This window comes from Bradysia coprophila (assembly GCF_014529535.1).
Source record: "Bradysia coprophila strain Holo2 chromosome X unlocalized genomic scaffold, BU_Bcop_v1 contig_20, whole genome shotgun sequence".
NCBI lineage: Eukaryota > Metazoa > Arthropoda > Insecta > Diptera > Sciaridae > Bradysia > Bradysia coprophila.
In genome coordinates this window covers 704823-725382 of record NW_023503307.1, presented here as the reverse complement: position 1 = coordinate 725382, position 20560 = coordinate 704823, and the positions used below count along the sequence as shown (strand labels likewise).

At 37.1% G+C, this 20560-nt stretch overlaps 2 protein-coding genes across 3 annotated transcripts in view; both read right to left on the bottom strand.

The window, feature by feature from the left end:
- Positions 1-1445: 1445 nt before the first annotated feature.
- On the bottom strand, positions 1446-2380 carry LOC119068747 (DOPA 4,5-dioxygenase-like). Of its 2 annotated transcripts, none has more exons than XM_037172451.1 (4): positions 2292-2380; positions 2065-2205; positions 1828-2001; positions 1446-1771 (listed from the first exon to the last, which is right to left on the bottom strand). In XM_037172451.1, the coding sequence occupies exons 2-4, from the start codon at positions 2069-2071 to the stop codon at positions 1461-1463; spliced, it is 492 nt and encodes a 163-aa protein (XP_037028346.1). In that variant the 5' UTR covers positions 2072-2205; positions 2292-2380; the 3' UTR covers positions 1446-1460. The 2 variants fall into 2 exon arrangements, with proteins under 2 accessions (XP_037028346.1, XP_037028347.1); XM_037172452.1 differs by having other exon boundaries at positions 2065-2228; positions 2292-2351.
- A 9324-nt stretch (positions 2381-11704) lies between these two features.
- Positions 11705-20560, bottom strand: part of LOC119068746 (neurogenic locus Notch protein) — a 41102-nt gene continuing 32246 nt past the window's right edge. Inside the window, exons 6-13 of the mRNA XM_037172450.1 lie at positions 19313-20008; positions 18356-18592; positions 13240-18269; positions 12963-13170; positions 12731-12897; positions 12572-12618; positions 12374-12504; positions 11705-12303 (exon numbers count right to left, since the gene is read on the bottom strand). Of these exons, the coding sequence (XP_037028345.1) occupies positions 11987-12303; positions 12374-12504; positions 12572-12618; positions 12731-12897; positions 12963-13170; positions 13240-18269; positions 18356-18592; positions 19313-20008 (6833 nt within the window). The 3' untranslated portion in view covers positions 11705-11986. The remainder of the gene's footprint in view (positions 12304-12373; positions 12505-12571; positions 12619-12730; positions 12898-12962; positions 13171-13239; positions 18270-18355; positions 18593-19312; positions 20009-20560) is intronic.

The following is a 20560-nucleotide window of genomic DNA, read 5'->3' as shown; positions in this document are numbered from 1 at the left end:
ACTGCAGGCGATGCCATACTTTTCAAATCTACGCAAATTAAGATTTGATGCTTACTGCGATGCGGACATGCGCGGTGCGTGCACCAATTTCTTAACGCAAATTTCAATGGCTGCACTGAATCTTCGTTCTGTCGAAATAAGCCAATTGGAGCTGCGTGGTAATTGGCTAGAAAATATTAGGAATTTGGAAGAGCTTCGGATTACGTGGAAAAGGGGATCGTCTTTCGACAGTTTATTCAGCTTCTTGAACGGAAAGCCGAATCTCAAAGTATTTAAATTGATACACCAGCTCTCAGATGTAATGTCTGTCTATGATCGTTTAGCGGAATCCTGTTCAAATTTGGAAACGTTCAGTGACGAGGATCGAACTCTATCAACTCATTACCAACATTTCGACGACTCGTTGACCAGTCGCTATGCATTTTTCTCCAAGTTTTCGCATTTAAGCTACGTAACACTGACAACTTACACGTTTTGCGGTTCAGATCTGTACTATCCACTGGTGAGCCTGGCTACAAAAAACCTGATCAAACTGACCATCGCAACATCCTTATCTGAGCCAGTTGTACTAAGCAAGAAAGTCAAAGCGGAAGTTTTGAGTCGCCCACTGCCACAATTCTCTCGGCTTAAAGCGGTGAAACTTTATTTAAGCACACCGAATGTTCCTGATTTCGACGTAAAATCGGTGCGCTGCGATTTACGATGTCAGTTTCTGTTTCATTTTCTGCGCCAGGTAACGAGTCTACAGCAGTTTGAATTATGTGGATCGCCGTTAACACATATGTACAAGATAGTCGAACATTTACCAACGATTCGTGTATTGGATGTATCACAGACGCATTCATTCGAGATATTTAAAGATGTGACAAATATTGTAAAAACTGTGCTCAGATCTCCATTGCGCGGTGCTAGCATTTTTCATTTGGTATTGAAGGATGATGAAAAGGTTCAATTTTTCAAGGAACAGAACGATTTGAAGGACAGCATCAACTTTACATTTACGACACGGAACCATTGGGATCGATAAGGTACGACAGCACGACTGCAGTTGTGCGACTATGGTAGCTCCATATTTTCTTTACAAATTTCGTTCATACCTTGCAAGGTAGCACTTACAGTATTCCCTAAGAAAACGAATGATGTGAAAATATCGATTTTTTAACCAATAAATCAATTGTCTGATCAACCTTTCCTTTGTTTTATTATATAAGCCATAGTCTAATGTTTGACATGAGTCCCATATGAATTCGTATCATACCTTGTCTGGCGCATACCTAGTACTCGAATCGTTGTGCCGTAAAATCTATTGAAACTAATTCTTCATTAGACATACTTTATGATCATAGTCCGTGCTTTTCCGTACGTATACTTCCACTTCGGGCTTTAATGCCGCTAACTTATCTCACTAACCGCAGTACAAGAAAAATCAGCTGCATTGGCAGGTCTTCTTTTCAATCGTTTTATTTCTCTTCATTCTTTGGTTTTGCGTAGCCCAAATTGAGATATTTATATTGCGATTCAAAGTTGGGAATCTCTTCTCTCAATACATCAGTACGTAAAGGGAACGGCTTTCCCATGAAAACAATTCTTTCCGTATGATCGGCCAATTCATGCCTTGTCAATGGATGAACAAATATGGTTAATCGGCCACGTTTCTGCAGAAACCATTCGTACAATTTGGCGAAATACTCGACAGGCACCCAGGTTTCGAACGACCCCATTGGATGTGGTCCGACAGGTTGCATATTCAGTCCAGCGGTGTCACTGTTGTCTAATCATTTACAGGTATTACAAAAGGCGTTTGAGCCACGGAAGGACTGAACTTACGTTCCTGAACGGGGTTTTCAGGATCATAGTGGTAGTGCAGTGGAATGGCAATGATTCGTTTTGACACACAGTTTGCAATGATTTCATTTCTCAGTTTGATTGCATAAGAAACTTGTTCGGAATCATTAACATCGAAAAATGTGTGAAAATGATATTCCAAGAAGGGTTCCACACCTGTGGAGTCACACACACTTTTAGTCATACAAAAAATTGTTATAAGGGACATTGTGCACGAACCAGTCATTGTAAGCAAAAAATAAAATTAAAATCACCGTCCCGTTCACCAACCTTCTTTGTCCCTGTGATGTTAGATCAAAAGCTAGTACCAGAATTTGATGAGAATATATTCGAAACAGAATTAGCTTTCGAAGCTGATTTCTACATTTAACTAATCAGTAAAACTGTTCAATGATTTTGTATGGCTGGTCAGTTTGTTATTAACTTCTTATGAGCTTGCATCTTACCAATTAAAAGATCGGTGTTTACGTTTCGTCAGTTGTTTATTTTAGTTGCATTGTGTTGTGCAATCTGCTCAAATGTCACTTCTGTCAGATCGTCGTCTCCGCATAAAGATTTTCTCATTTTTCATACCAAATTCAAAAATTACTGTCTCGCATAGACTACATAGACCTCTATCCATCGAATGCTTAGATTCAGTGTAAACAGTTAGAGATGATTTGGAACAAAAGGAAACAATTTTCACATTTTCTGTAAAAGACGTAAAGTTAAGTGCCATTTTATTAGATGCGCGGCAAAACCCAATCTTTCATGCAAATGGTTAATGCATACCTTCAGACGAGGAAAAGTGATATTTTATAAGGAGAAAGAAGAGTCGCCGTTGTATATGTCGTCGGCAACATGACTAAAGGGCGTATCTCCGATATCTCAGGAACTACTGAACCGATTTAGAAAAACTTTTTTTTTCCTTAATGGTAGTGACAAGTTAAAAATTTTGAGCATAGAAAAATGTGCAGTGAAATCAGCATTTTTGTCTTATTCTCTAGAGGCTTTTCAGTTTTTCCACAATAACTTCCGAACCGTTTGGCCGATTGACTTCATGTTGAGCTCAAAAATCATTACTTTTTACTACCTTTCAGGGAAAAACAAAATTTTATTAAAATCGGCTCAATCGGCTGTATAGTAGGACAATTTTTTTTAAAAAAAATGGTTTTTTCAGTTTTTCGACAATATCTTCCAAACCATATGGTCGATTGACTGTACATCGGGCTCAAATTCATAACGGGAAATTATATTCGAGGGATTATTTTTTCTGAGTTTACCAATTGGAGTACTTTTTCTAAAAAATATTTTACCATTATTTTTTCGGATATTACCGTTATAGGTGCGTTTTATATGCTTACACGTTTGTATGTGGTAGTGTATAACGATCATTTAATTTTTTTCAATTGGTAATTCGAATATATGGCCATGGTAGAAGTGATTTTTTTAAAATGGTAAACTTGGCATAAAATAGCGATGATTGAATATTTATTCAAAAAATTAACTGATATTGATCATTTTCCCAAGAAATGTTGGTCGTGTTATATTTTTTTAATGGTAATTTGAATAAAACTTATTATTGGTAGCAAAAAAACGAAATAACGATCATCATAGTCACAATAAGTGTTAAAAAAATAAATAAAATTGGTTAATTAAACACTTATAACGGAAAATTTAGGTTTATTTTAGTGGTAAATCGTTATTGGTAAAAACATATTATTTTCATTGGTAACTTCAAATTGATAAATCGAAATGAAAATAATGTTTATTTAATTAAAAATAACGAGGTCTGATCAAGTTTAAAGAAGAAAGTATAAAGGTCATGTCGAAATTGATAATGGTCGTGTCAGAAAAGAGAATGGTAATTCAGAAAAAATACTGGTATTCATATTAAAAATAATCTAACAATTAATAAAATCTTAATGTTGTTTTAATATCCAGCTCATTTTGCTTTATCTGACGCATTGGTAATGTAGCCGAAAATCATTTTCTCAAAATGGTAGTTCCAGATTTTTTAATGGTTTCTTTTAGTTAATTTAATGACTTTCCCAAAGTTCATATTTTTCTTCTAGATTTTTCAATCGGTAGGTTAGAAATAATATATGTTGCGTAAGGCAATTGGTATTTTGATCGAAAATTATTGGTAATATTGGTTCGTTTTATCGGTGAAAATAATTTTTATTATTGGTCGTGTATCATTTTTCCGTGTTTCGTATTGGTACATAATACATGTTAAAGTGGTCATGCCTTCCATGGCCATTGGTAATCCACAAATATAATTGGTATTTCAATATAATTTATCGGTAAATTGAAGATTGGTAAATTCCATTTTAATATAGTGGTATTTTCAGTATTGGTAGTCGTGTTTAAATCAAGCGATATTTTAGGAAAAAATATCGGTGTTAACGATTTGTCCGTAAAAAATAGGGGTATTTCGTTAAAATTATCGGTAAACGGATAAAATATAACGAACAACTCGAATTATAGTGTAAAATCACAAATTTCCTTTTTCGCCAATTGGTATTTTATTAATCTTTACTTAACGATAACTCCAAAAAATCACATGCAGACTACGTAGGAAAAAATACTGTTATCTTAGTATTGGTTTAATTTATTGCGATTAGTGGTATTTGAATATAATTCAATGGTAAACAGGACATGAAAAATATTGGTAAACGCATTAAAACGAAATTGGTATCTTAATATTGTTTCACGTTATTAAACGTAATATGAAAATATTAGAGGTATTTAAGTATAATTTTGTGGTGTATCGGACATCAAAACTATCGACATTATCAAATTAAGGTGAAATCGTGTTGGATAGTGTTACAAATAAATAATCTATTGTCAATCTATTATCAATTTTTTATGCCGGTCTCATCCGGTGTGTCAGTGCTGTACTATAGCTAATAAAGCCATTTAAGTCAAAAATCAAAACTTAAAATTTTGGTAAAAATCAAGCGAGGGGAAACTACATGGACAAATGCTTAAATCTTTAATTAAAATCATCGAAAGAAAATCTATAAGAAATCTAAAGACTGTCGACGAAGCCTAGTCATGGACATTTTCTTTTCTATCTAATCGTTTATTATAACTCTGAAGGACTAGCATAGCTTATGATTCCTTACAAAGAATAAATAACAAGATTAATTGATTGATTTTGATTCAAAAGTTCGTAAAAAATCTTCTCAATTGTTTGAACAACATCCGTTAAAATCTGGACAACTACTAATTAAATTAGTAATAAATAGCGTCTTAACTACCCTTGCGACACTGTACAAAGAACAAAAACCAGCGAAATAGAATCTGGAATTTTCCTAATTTTTGAGTATCATCGTCAACTCAATTCCTAATTTTCTTTTCGCCGTCAAGGCGTTTAGTTCGTTCTTAGGAAATTCATCCTTTTACGAAATATAACGTAAAGGAGTTTGGTTCAGAACTCATCTTTTTACGAAATGATACCAACTTTCATTGTACATAAAAAGCGTTTTAACACGCCGAGCGATCCGGCCCATTGCCCCGGAGCGAAGCGGAGGGCCGCAATGCGAGCCGGGCGCCGGAACGGTGTCGGTAACTTAGGAGTTAATTTTTTTCTCTCTCGCATCGTCTAATAATTAGTAGGTGTAACTTTTTTATATATCAAATTTAAATTTTTGCCGTCATAATTTGATTCTGTATTCGGATTTTAACGCAAACTAACATTGATCAGACTCTTGTAATTCCTAAATTTCAGTTTTGATTTTTTTGTAATTTGCTTCGATTTGAATTTGCACTTTCTTTGCACACATGACCAATACACACAGATTCAAAAATATACCGATTGCTTTTCTCGACTTACCAATTGAAAATTCGAATCTAACACTTCCTTTGCCCACCTGACCAATTCAACACACATTTGGTATATTCAAAAAATATAACGATACAGCCAATAAAAAGTAAATGGTAAAGCCAACAAAAATCCCAATTTTCCCACATTACCAATTACACACACATATGCAAGTTAATGGTAAATCCTCACATTTTATCGGTATTTACTTTTATAATAACGGTAGTTATCATAAGAAGTGGTGTTTTGAAATTCTTATATTGGTAAACAGTAAACAGTAATAACGGTCGACAGCTAACTAATATTGGTACAAAAAATTTGTTATAACGTTCAACCCAACAAAATAAATGGTCGTTTATTACTATCCAATTCATAACTTTTCACTGCCTTCCTCGAAAAAAAAGTTTATCAAAAATGGTTCAGTAGTTTCTGAGATATCGGAGATACGCCCGATAGTTACGTTGCCGACGATGTGTAAGCGTTGACCGCGTTAAGCTATCCCACTGTCATAATGACCACTGTACGTACAGTTTAGACCGAAAGAAGATAAATATGTCTGGTCAGGGGGAATTATATTCTTTACGTTGAATTTGTTAAAAAAGTTGGAGGGCTCTTGGAAGCTAAAAAAGTTATCAAGAAAAAACACGCTTTCAACTGTTCGAAAAAAATTGAAAGACATTTTTATACAAGTTAATCAGTATTACAGTTGAGGTGGTTTTTCTCATTTTATTTCAGAACATGTCTTTTCAGGCATAAATATTTCACTGTGGAAATAAGTTGGTTCTACTAGAACTCACAAAGTGCCTTACGTAAAGTAGGATATCCAAAGGATCAATTAGTGCATTAATTTCTATGGGTCCTAGTTCATTGGTCAGTGAATATTAAGGTCAAGCACTTTTACGAATCAATAGTACAGTTGCTTGTTCAAAGAAGTATAATCACAGCACTGTTTCTCGCACAGTTGACCAAAATAGAAAAAAATCGAGGATTTTGAGAAAATGCAGGAAACGTCACGAAATATTTCTTAAATTTTCTTTAATTTAAAATTTCAAAAAGTTCGAGAAATTTCGGATAAATCGAGAAATTTCCAGAAATAATTTTCTTTGAAGTCTTTAATCAATTTATTGAAAAATTTAAGAAAATTAGACAAAATCAAGACAATTAAAGAAACTCATTCCCTCTGCAGTAGGCTCCCCGTTTTCCTTGCAACTGGTTTTCGTTGCGAGAGGGAAACAACAATGAAAAATCTTGTCCCATCGTTCGACCATTCGACCATTATTCCCAACTATTCGTTTGCATTTCCCTTTATTCGCATATTAATTACCTTTATTCACCCGAACCCAGTCCCACCATTCGCTAGTGTGGTCTCTCCTCGATTCGTTGTCTAAAGTTGAAACAGACGATACAAACAATGTAAGCGTTGGCTCACTCCCTCACGATAACTCTTATCACTTATATTAGCCTTTCAAATGATACACTTGATAATTTAGTGTTTTTGCTAGAAGCAGAGCTATAGTATAATGCATGAGATTGATAAGTGAAAAATATCCGTTTTTTAATTCAGAAATGAGAATTTTATTTAATTTTTATTTAGAAAACTTGATAATATATAGTAAAAAATACACTGTCTCTCTATTAATATTGATCATACGAACATAACATAATAAAATTCAATTTAAAAAAACAGTCATCTGTTCAATCTACAATAGATTTAATATGAAATAAAATTATGTGTGTGTGTGTGTGGGCGCTACAGGGTCTTATAATTAAGAGAAAAAAAAGTTAATTAAACTAAGCTAAAGCCTACGGAATAATTAAAAAATTCTTAACTAATAGTTTACAAAATCATCTTCTTTTAATCTTATACTCTGCTTCTTTCTGTGTTTCATTTATTCTTTTCTTTTGAAATCTTTTTATTCTGTAATTTTGCATGGTTATTAAGATTCGGAATATTATGATCGGAAAATTTTAGTTTTTGTATACAAATGATCTACGTCGTTCCTTGATTTTTCTTACAGGGAGAGAATTATAAGTACCGACAATTTCAATGCACAAATGCAATGTGGAATGCATAAAGAATTGGATTGGAAATTGTCGATTCGTATAATTATTTACCAGTAATTTAAAAAATAGTTTATTTAATACATTTAGAGCTCCTTGTCTTTTGTTTTAATTTTATTTTGTTTTTAATTAAAACATTTGTCTAGATTTCAATTAAATTTAATTAAAATTACTTTTTACAAGTATACAAAAGCGTTATACTTTAAGGGTTTTTTTCAAAAGAATTTTATTGTAAAAAAAAGGTTTGGCCCCCTTCGGCCATTGATATGGGATTCAACAAGTTAGTCTTTTATCACGCGTTTTGTCTTTTTTGTTTAGTTTTAATGCGCCAATTTCGATATTTTCGGCCCAAAATTATAAATTACAAATTTCATTTTCTTTTGTCTAGTAATTCTGAACATGTTCGATATTGTGTTAGAAGTAGAAATTTTTCTTAATTAATTTGATGAAATAAATAGAAGGAAAATTTTGAGATAGTTTTTGTATATGTATGAAATTATGTTGGGTCTATCTGCGGTTGTTGTTTGTTCTATATTATTTTTTAAATTCCCCCGAGGGTTACAGTTCACCATATACCTTTCATTTAGTTATTTTTCTGTGCGAGGAAAATACGCGAAAATAAAGTGAAAAAATATTAAATTTTTTTGTGGAATTCGGTTCAGTCGTCCCGTTACATTTAATGCAGTTGACTTTATTTCCGTTCTATGCAACAAACATTTTTTTTAAATTTTTTTACATCTGACAATGAACGAGAATGCAAAATCAGAAACTAGTTGAGATGAGAACAACATTTGTATGCCGTTTACATGTTGATTCGTTGCAGAAAATTCAAAATGTCTCGAGCTCAGCCACTATGAGCAGCTTAGCAACTTAGATGAAACCTCAAAATAAATGCTGCCGATAGACAATTTTCTAAAAATTTTACAAACGGTTTCCACAGTACAGGTGTACAGGTCACGGTTTCCTTAAATTAAAATAAAGTCTTAAGAGCCATGGACCCTTTGCAAATTAGTAGCTCATATTTATGCGGAAAAATATTCGTTTTTTGATTATTTCTCTGAAGAATTTTTTTTTTTGAAAAATTGAAACTATTAAAGCGCAAATGTGTTACTTTTAAAGGAAAAATTGGTTTTTGAGTCATAACTTCTCTCATTTGGAGAAACCTTTGCAGATTGTGTAAATTTATATAATCTGCTCAGGTCTCTCCAAGTGGGTTATGACTCACAAACCAATTTTTCCTTGAAAAAAAAAAACACATTTTTGCGTGCTTTGATGATTTTACCTTTTCAAAAAAAGATTTTGGTTTGTAGAAAAACAAATATATTTCCGCCTAAATGTACGCTACAAATTTGCAAAGGGACCATTGCTCTTAATGAAGGATCAGATCGGATTCAACTGATACCTGGTTTGAACGCCTCGTGGATCACACTAATCATTTCTGCAAGTACTTTTTCATAAACCATTATTTTAATTGAGCGATACGGTGAGGCGAAGCCAACTAAAAATTACTTTGAATCCAACAACCGCCAAAAATGCATTCACTTCATTGAGACAATTTTGATCGACTTAATTTTGTCAATTTACAATTTACCGAGAGCTATCAAACAGTTGGATCGTATAGCTGGAAATGGTGGAGATCACATTATATTCGGATGGGGAACAGCGGACGTAACATTGGGAGACTTCTCATTCAGTTATGATTATGGAGAATGTAGAAACTGTTTTTTTTTTAGAAAAAAATAAAAATTGGGGATATGGAAATTTATTGCCTTTTGACGGATGACATGAAAATAACGAAACTAAATGCTATATCCGTATGACAATAATGTTATAATAATTTATGTAGAGTTTATGATAGCGATTTTTTTTATAGCAAACAACCAAATTTGTTAAACATGCGTGGTTTGTTACAAGAGAGTCGAATTTATTTTTTTTTTTAAATACCGATTTAGGAATGTTAGGAAATTGAATGAATAGTCGGCGGAAATGAAGTGACATAGAAGTTTACGTTAAAAAAATTGTAACAAATTGAAGAAAATGAAATAAATTTTCCGGTATAGAAATAAACTTAAAATTGATCGAAAATAAAAGTTAAAATATTTTTGAAAACGAAATAAAAAAGTTGTAAAGGAAAAAATCAACAAAAAATCAAATGATTGAAATTCCTGATAATAAACCACTTCAGTCTTAAAATTAGCTACGAATATTTTTTTGAGTTTTTCTCGATTTTTTTACTTTACTTTTCATTTTTTTTAAAATTTAACATAAAGATAATAATTTTTTTAATTTTAATTTTTTGTTTATTTTGTATAAAAATTGTAAGTAATCGAATGTTGTGTGTTGTAATAATTCTCTATAATTAAAAATAACCTTCCGTTTCGTTATGTACACAATTCCCTTTATAGTTCTTTCTTCTTATTCCTCTTAATTTAAAAAAAAAAACGAAAGAAATTCAATCAACGTTTCCATACCCGGCAAACAGATATTCTACCTGCATTTTATTGATTTTTTTTTGTTAATTTGATAAGTAAATTTTTTATTTTCATTTGTGAAATTCTTTCTATTTTTCCTATTTATTTGTACAAAAAAAATTATGAGTGCTGAATAAGCGAGTTAAAATGTATATAACGAACAAAACGATTGACCGATTGCACATGTTCTGCTGTTTGTTTTTTTTCTCTCTCTTCCTCTTCTTCTTGAATTAATTTTTAATCGATAAAAAAAACATCCCGAGTTTCATTTCCATACTTAACGTACCAGTACGGAAAGTCTCATCTCTTCAAAATCCTAACTCAAAATTGACTTTAAAATTTCCGACTATATAGTTCGATTGTCCGGTTATATAGTCGGAAATTGAAGTCGATTTCATAGGTTAAACGGACTGTAACAACTCCAGCATCTGATCCTCTTTTTCTGTCATAAGGAATTCTTTCTCCATTTCGAACGATATTTTTCAGTCGAAATCTGACCTACACAGTTTATCATTCCAATATTTCCCAGTAATGTTGTGCTTATCGATTAAAAATTACGATGAAGATGAAACGGGGAACTGATAAATGAAAATTTATTTAATTGGTAGACACCTGATGGAATGTCAATTTCGTTGGAATTTTGTAACGTATAATTGCTGAATCGACTGAAATGTATTTAAGTGAAGAGCAGCACAAAAGGGACATAATATCTTTACGAATAGAACTGACACTAACCGTTGTTTGAACATGTTCAATATACAATTTGTTATTTCCAGTGCGCTCGACTCAATTTGAGACATTTTTTTTGTTGAATTTAAATTGCCCGAATCCAATTAATTTGATTCATTTAAACACGCTGGCATTTTTCATTCACTTAAAGTACAATTAGTATGTTTCTGTTGCAATTGAATGCATCGCCTAATCACTAAATTCAAGAGCAATGTACCGAGTTCCAACGATATCACGAGGCGTTCATGAGAATAAGATAAACAAATCTGAGATGCACAATTTGATCGCGCGTTCATACTTTCTTAGGATTTATCACAACAGGGAGAATAAGTAAAGTGAAACGAACATTACAACCGGACGTGACAGCCAGAAATCTGTTCAAAAATCAGCTAAACTTAGGTGATCTCTAGCATCGCCTTAAATCGACGTGTTGTAACCCGTTCAGGCAATTCACTTTTGATTACCCATCGAAATGGTATGGATAGTTTAGCGATTTGCTTGCCTTATTCTCATCAAAGCCTTTGTCGATCGTCGAAAATGGCATAACTCTCGGGGTAATTTCTAGAATCTAGATGTCATTTCTCACACCGATTTTTTTTTGTTGCATTTTTCTTCTTCTTTCCTGTTAGTGTTACACCTTACACTACATGGCCAATATAATAAAATTTCTATAGCACTCACAAATCATTGCATTTTAAAAGCTTATTCAAAAATCATCAGTACCATTTTGTATTTTCGTTTCTTGACCCTTACATGTATTGTACACAAATAAAATTTAATAAAAAAAAACTTGTAACGCTGCACTAAGTCACTTTTTATACTGACGTTACTCGTCTCCTCCTTGCATCATCGGTCGTCATAAATTAAATTACAAAAAAAAAATTGTTACGACAAACTAATCTTACCGAACTAGAACCTTATTGTAAAACATCACTTATAAACACAAACATTCAAAATTTGTTTGTTTGTTCAGGGACACTTTGAATGTGCTAAATTGTCTTCATTTTGTACATCTCCCTCTCCTCTCGCGCACATACTTAGTCACGAGCCACAAATACACTCAATCCTTTTCTCAAATATAAATCGCCTCCGAACCCTTATTCGATTGATGGCCGCCGGTCACATAAACTGTATTCGCCGGCGAATGGATGCCCTCCGACCAATCCGAATTCGAATGTGGCGACGAACTGGACCAATGTCCCGGTGATTCGGGCGACGGTGTTGGATAGCTATCTAATGTTTGTACCAAGTGTTGTGGCGTTACGCCGCCCGAATGCTGGCTGGGTGGCGTTAAATATTGATAGAATTTCGGCGAATGGATTGCATTGTTGGATGACTGGGCCGTTGACGTTGAGATGCCGTTTGTGGAATTTTGTGGATGATGTTGACCTGAGGTGGGGGAGAAGGAAGGCAGTGTTTAGTGAATGAATAACAAGCTTTGTTGCCGGCAGTGACTCACCGGTTGTGTTGCAAAAGTTGGGCATATCTAGTGCCGAATTGAACTCGAATCCCATTTGTAATGAAGGCAATATTGCACTATTTGTACCACCGTGCTGCGATTGCTGTTGCTGTTGAGACAGCGTGTAAAAGCTGGAAGAAAAAAGTATGCCGTGGGTTAGATTTGTTGCTTGAGATTGATCTTAACTGTTAAACTTACCAGTTCTTATCGTCGATATGTTGAGGCGATTGCTGTTGTGACTGTTGCTGAAATTTTAATTAACATTTAGTATCATCATGGAACCATGAAAGTGTTTTCAGCACAGTAAGACTTAACTAGGAGGTTTTGTAACGAATGTTTGGCAATTGAAGTACTTACCGTTTGTTTTTGCTGCTGTTGCTGATTCTGCGGCACCGAGTTCATTTGTTGTGTCGAATTTGCAGGCACCATATGACTCTGTTGTCCGTGTTTTTGATGGGTCGCGTGTCGCATCGCCTGCATATGGGTCGGTGATGTGAGTCGCGATTTTGCTGGTGATGGAGAGCCTAAAAATCGAATGAATTCATGAATTTCGGTCGGAAATCGTATACCAACGCTGATCGACACTTACCAATATATCCTTGCGGAGACAGTGCAATGTTACTTTGGACTGAGTGTGGTGGAGATTGGTTTGAGTATGGAGGACTCAAGCCTTGATCACCAATGTGTGTTCCGGGGGTACTCCGTTGAGCACTCATGAGATCTTGGAATGGCGAACCCATTGTGTAACCGTAGTTATCAAAGTTGATATTGTGCAGCGATTGGATCGAATGTGCGCTCTGGTGAGTGGAAGAAAAAATTGATGAATTTTCGATCGGAATTAGTGGACGTATGTGTGATGAAATTACCTTAATACAATCTTCGTAGCTAGGAGGCTGTTTGGCTGGAACTATTTCAATATTATGATGGGCAGCCATTGCATTCGAGTACAAACTGGCAGTATCATATGGACTGGGAAGACTGGTTAGCGGTGATTCTACCGAACTTAGAGCACCATCAGACAGCTGAACATCGGGCAATACTTGGCCATTTTTCTTCGAATTCTTCTTCGTACTGGCTTTGCGTCGCAGACTGCTGTCATTGTCTGGACTATTTGGATTATTATTTGCAGCGGCTTTCTGACGCTTCTTTTGCTTCTGTTTAGTCGACGCAATAACCGTCGGATGTGTGATAAGTTGCGAATGACTTGGCGAACTAATAATTGAGTTTGGAATCACAGTCACTACTTGCGGGTTGCGCGGAACATGTTCCTCTAGCAATCGAACAATGTCGTAATGCAAACGTTCGCTGGCTACGTTCTTCGGTAGTAGATCCATATGATCGGTAATTTCTCTATTTGCGAAATTATCCAGTAATGCTTTGCATGCCTCGGAGGAACCTTCACGAGCTGCAAGGAACAGTGGCGTCTCGTCTTTATCATCTTGTGCATCACGATTAGCATGATGCATTAGCAGTGTATTAACTGCATCAACATTATTTACGGCAGCTGCCCAATGCAATGCTGTTTTTCCAGATGAATCAGCTGCATTTATGTCAGCATCGGCTGTGATCAAATCCTCTACCATGCCTTCTATTGCTAATCGAGTAGCCAATATTAACGGTGTTGTACCATCAGCCATGCGAGCATTTAAATTAGTCGCTCGATTTCTTAATAATATTTGGAATACACCTCTAGCATCAGCAGCTACGGCTGCATGAAGTGGTGTTCGTCCTGTATTGTCTTGCATGTTTACGTCAGCACCGGCATCAAGTAATCGTTTCGCTGCGTCAGCTCGAGCAAATCTGGCAGCTAAATGTAAACAAGTCTCACCAGTTTTCTCCATCGTAGCGTTTAAGTCAGCACCTTGAGCCAATAATTCGGAAATTTTTTGTCCATTTAGGTCATCCGTTGAATCGATATCTTCACTCGAATCAATACCTGCTCCACGAATGGCGGCCTCCATTAATGGTGTTGTGCCTAACAGTCCTCGAGCATCAATGCCATCGTTGTGTGATGGCGGAGTCATAATAGATGGTGGAATACGAATATCACCGCCTTCCATATGTTGTTGTGACCAGAGTCGTGGTTCGGCCTCTTCATATTCTGTAACAGCTGTGTGATCGCTTGAATATCCTTGATCACAGATTCTTAAACGTTTCGGTTGAGGCATTTCCGATTCATCGTCCGACCATTGCTGAGAATGAGTCATATGATTGGAATTCATATTGACGTCGTCCATACAGGCCATTGAGTTGTTTTTATTTAGATTTCGCATTTCCTGACCATCAGGTCCACGACGTCGTGAATGCCTACGCGGTCCAGTTGTAGTGGTGAAAAAGCCTTCCGGGAACCATGTCACACCATGAGCGCGTTTTCGTTGTGCCGTTATCAGTACACCCAACAAGAAGCAAGACAAGAAGACAATTATCGCTCCAAGTGCAACGTACTTTGCATTGGTCGGAGATGTTTCCCCAGTGTCTGATTCAGCAACTCCTCGAACTTGTAGAATAGGGAACGATTTAGACATCGTATGTTTTGAAGCGATTGCGCCTAAGAAACCGGCTGCATCCTGAGCTGATGAAAAACATTCTGAACCGGACATAACTGTACATTTTCGATTGTCGATTTCCATGAATACTTGAACGCCAGATTGATCAACTCTATCCGAGTAAGCAATGTTGTGTTTACGACCGAACGCAGAATTTTGTAGGCCAGTGATCTCCGACTTTTTGTCCCAATAGAAAATCATGTCTTTGCCTTGGTTGTCCTTCTTTATTCGCAGAGTCGTTCTTAGTTGATGACCCATATCTCTCAAGAATGGAACTACATTTTCACGGAATTGCATCATGTCCATGAGAACAATGACTGAAATCACACCTTCGGCTAACTGTGGCTGTTGAGTCTCACAATCCAATCCATCCCAATTACATTCAGCATTATTACAGCCGTAGTCGCAACGACCATTAGCATAATGTTCCTGACAGTACGCATCGTATATTGGGTTACATGGCAGCAATTTCTTTTGGCAATCTCGTCCGTCAAACAGGCATGGTTGATTGTTGCACTCCTCATTACAGACACCGTCGCCAAACACTTCCCAACAGTTTATCGATGCGGTACAGTTAATCCACGGATTAATACCCAATGAACAGTCACCGCCATCAAAGTTGCAGGCGTACGTGTTGCATTCCTCTTCGCACTTCCGATTGCCTTTCTTTTCAATGCAACCACGTTTGACACACTGTTCCTTTTGATATTCCAAATCGATTGAGTATACCGTGTCAACGGTATTTTTAATCCGATCAGGCCAACCACGATATGTCGGATCATATGTGTGACAAGTCTTTCCAGACCACTTTTCCGGACAGAAGCACTCAAAGTCACCCAACTTGTTTTCACAAGCAGCTCCACGATAACATGGATTCGGCTGGCACTCATCGACGGTGTCCAGTTCACAGTTAACTCCACCAGTGCCGAATGGGCATTCGCATCGATAACCACCACCATCAGCAATTACACATTTACCATTTAAGCAGGGATTCGAGTCACAGTCTAGACCAGAAAATTCGCAATTCTTTCCGAAAAATCCATCCGAACATAGGCAATGATGACCGGACTGCCTCGTAGAACAAATTCCACCGTTCTGACAAGGCGAAGTGGCACAGAAGTCTACTTTCACTTCACAATGGCGTCCCATATGTCCTGGTTTACAGTTGCAATGGTAATCATTAACCAATTGTACACAGTCTAGGGTTCCGGGATTCGAACAAGGGTTCGACAGACATTCGTTGATATCGCCCTCACATCTAGAACCAACAAATCCTGGTGGACATATACATTCGAATGAGCCAACTCGATCCAAACACGTACCGTTATTATGACAAGCATCTGGGACACAATCGTCTTGGTTAATATCACAAATGATTCCCAACGTTCCAGGCGGGCACGAACACATAAAACTAGCAACTAAATCGTGACACGTTCCTCCATTTTGACACGGATTGGGCTTACAGTCATCAATGTTTAATTCACAATTTTGACCCTGGAAACCTTGCTTGCAAATGCACTGATACGATCCGACTTTGTCTTTACAATTGCCTCCATTCTGGCATGGTGCCGATTCGCATTCGTTTATTTCTTTCTGACAATACGATCCGGTGTAACCCTGTTCGCAGTGGCAGCGATGCGAATTTCCAAAGTCTTCGCAAGTTCCGTTTCCACACAAATCTTTCGGACTGACACCTTTGCGAATAGCTGCATCTTTGCACGAAACCATTTCGACGTCACACAATTTTCCAGTCCATCCACTTGCGCACAAGCATTGATAAACGTTTTCGCGTTGAACACAAGTGGCCCCATTTTCGCATGGCCGTTGCGAACACCAATCCACATATTCCATACATTGTTTACCGCTGTATCCGTACGAGCAGTGGCAAGAGTAGTCGTTTCCTAGATCATGGCACGTGGCTCCATTACGACAAGGCTGCGAGTCACATTTATTTATTTTGTATTGGCAATTGAGACCGTTAAATCCGGGACGACATGAGCAATTGTAACTATTAATGCCATCGATGCAGGTCCCTCCGTTCATACACGAACTTTCCGTACAATCCTCGTCGTTTGTCTGGCAATTTATTCCGGAGAATCCAAGTGGACATGTGCACGTGTAGGAATTAACGTACTGGTTGCATGTGGCACTGTTTTGACACGGCATCGAAAGGCATTCGTTGATGTCCACCTCACAATGTTTTCCTTCAAATCCATCAACACATAAGCACGTGTAATCGCCGATCCCATCTAGACACGTACCACCATTCTGGCATGGGAAAGAGGCGCAGTCATCCGTGTTTACTGTACAGTCACGACCTTCATATCCCTTAGCACAAATACACTGATAGAACCCTGGAACATTACGACAAGTGGCACCATTTCGGCACGGTGAAGACAGCGCACATTCGTTGATGTCTTCATTACACAATCGTCCTGTGTATCCAAGCGAACAAGTACACGAAAAGTCCAAGTAATTTGAGCTCGGCGTACATTTAGCTCCATTGTAACAGCGATTCGGTTGACATGGATCCATTTTCGATTCGCAATCACGTCCGGTAAATGGAACACGACAAACGCATTTGTAGCCATTTACTAAGTCAATACACGATCCACCGTTACTGCATGGATTGTGCACGCAATCGTCAATGTTCGTTTCACAGTTGATTCCAGTGTAGCCGGGCATACATGTACAGGTGTATGAATTTAGACCGTCACGGCAAAGACCACCATGCTGACAAGGATTCGATCCACACTCATCAATGTCGTGTTCACATCGCTTCCCGCCGTAGCCAGGTGGACAATTGCAGATGAATTGATTGACACCATCTTCACATCGGCCACCGTTGATACATGGATTCGACGCGCATTCATCAACATCGCTCAGACAGCGAGCGTCGTAATAACCGCGTGGACATTCACATTTGTAACCATTCACCAAATCCATACATACTCCACCATTTGCACACGGATCCGATGCACATTCGTTGATATTTATTTCGCAGTGAATGCCAGTGAATCCGGGAAGACATTGACACGTATACCGATTGATGCCATCAATGCATGTAGCCTCGTTACGGCACGGATTGCTGTGACATTCGTTTACATTCACTTCGCAATTCTGGCCAGATGTTCCTGGCGAACACCGACAACGGTAACCATCAATCAAATCCTCACAGTGGCCTCCGAATTGACAGGGATTGGATTCACATTCATTTATTTGCGTTTGGCACAAGTATCCAGTGTAGCCGGGACTGCATTGGCAGGTGAATGAATTGTCGCCGTCGATGCAAGTACCACGATGGCATGGCGACGATTGACAATCATTTATGTTGATCTCACATGATAGTCCTGCAACAATGAGGATAACATTGAAATTATCGGCTCCAAACATAGAACTTAAAATATTTTTGTTTCTCTCGGAACTCTTCGCTCACCTGTATAACCTGGCGGACATTCGCAAGTATATCCGGCTATGGAGTCGTGACATATTCCGTTATTTCGGCATGGTTGCGATAGACAGTCGTCTATGTTTATCTGACAGCGAGATCCGGTAAATCCAATTGTACAAGTGCATTTGAAGCCATTTATCAGGTCCAGACACGTTCCACCGTTTAGGCAGGGATTCTGTTCGCATTCGTTGATATTGATTTCGCACTGTGTACCAGTGAATCCTGCATGGAACGGAAAGAGATGGTAAGTGTAGGTGATAAGAAAGCGCATAAAGTCAATCGGAATTCGCTATTCAGCGAAAGGGAAAAAAAAGAGTCATTGCGCCACACAAACATGCATAACGACTTTGTCGTCGACGATTTATGTATTATGTCATCAGATTGATTGAAAGTATTTGTAAATAATCTGCGGTTCACTAAAACACAATTCGGTTAAAAATGCATTTAGAGGTCTGTTCATATGCGATTGACTTGATTAACCAAATACACCCAACCGTAATCAATCGACCAATACCTTCTATTTCGATTGTTGGAAAGCCACATAAACAACAAAGTGCACAACAATATATATATCAAATGGGCAAACAATTATAACAGAGCATACATAACGCAATTCAAATATTATACGGGAATCTAATTTCCATGAAGACTAAATTGATTAAAGTCTAAAATCAAATGCAAATATTGTGTAGTGCTTTGCATATAATAATATGCTCGTGTACTTTATACGCTAAAGGTTTAAAATGTAACAAGAGCGATAAAATTTAATGGACGCTATTAAAAAAAAACAGCGTAGTGTGTGAAAAAACTTGTGCATTCTCTTTAGACGTTGAAATGCCTATGCACTTCTAATTGATTTGTGTAATGTTCGAATAGCATTTTCAAAATATCACAATTCGCGACGACATGAAACCTATATAATAACAATGCAAACATTCTTACCCGGCATGCATACGCATCTAAAGGTTCCTGGATCATCCAAGCAGCTACCATCATTCTGACACGGATGACTTTCGCACTCGTTCACATTCGTTTCGCAACGCGGTCCAGTGAATCCTTGCGAACAGTTGCACGCAAACGAACCGGGCGTATTAACACAGATGCCATTGTGTTCGCACGGCGATCCTTGATTACATTCATCAATATCTTCCGAACAATCGATACCCTTGTAGCCAGTCGCACACGAACAGGCAAACGATCCATTAATCGGACTGGTATCACAAATAGCATCCGCGTGACAGGGATTCGATGTGCATGCATCTTCCAAATGACACAATAGTCCGGTTTTGCCCGGCGTGCAACGACAATAGAAGCTTCCGACACCATCGATACAGGTGGCACCGTTGAAACAAGCTGCATCCACGCAATCGTCAATATTCAGACTGCAATCGGATCCGTTCCAACCGTTGACGCATATGCACGAATAACTGCCGTGGGTATTGGTACAGGTGGCACCATTTTGGCATACGGCCGGTCGCATCGCACATTCGTCCACATCATTTTCGCAGAACTCACCGGTGTAACTCGGTGAACATTTGCAACGGTAAGCGTTCACAGCATCGATGCAGGTGCCACCGTTTTGACACAGGTTGCCCGGACAATCGTCGATGTTCTCTTCGCAGTTAGTGCCTTGGAATCCTGTAACGAAAATTAGGAAATTTAATTTTTTTTTTATTAAGAGAAAAAACCGAATGTGAAAGCGAAAAGAACAGGAAATAAAACATGTGACACTATGGAATTTTTAAAATGTACAAGTTTTTTTTTCTCATATCCTTCTAGTAATTTCACACGTTTCAGTTATCTGAATCTGCATACAGAGTCTTTTTTCTCTCGAATAATATACATGAGTCAACGATAGTACCTAACAAGTTTTTTTTTCCCATTAACGAAAGCAAATCTCAAAACTTTGAGACTATTTCCGTTCAAACATTCTTTGGCAGAATATAAAAATTATATAAAAAAAACGAATGTCATTGATTGATTTCGTCGGCTGGAACATACGTAACATTCGTTTTTTATTAACTCGTCCTAAATGTATACTATACATTCATTGACTCATCTAAATTGTTTCAAATTATTTACACAATTCATTATATCGGCCGCGTTTTTTTTTGGGAGGAGATGATGCACAATACCCAGTTCTAAGCAAATGGTTACATCGAATGTTTAAAAAGTCGAGTGAAAGTTCGG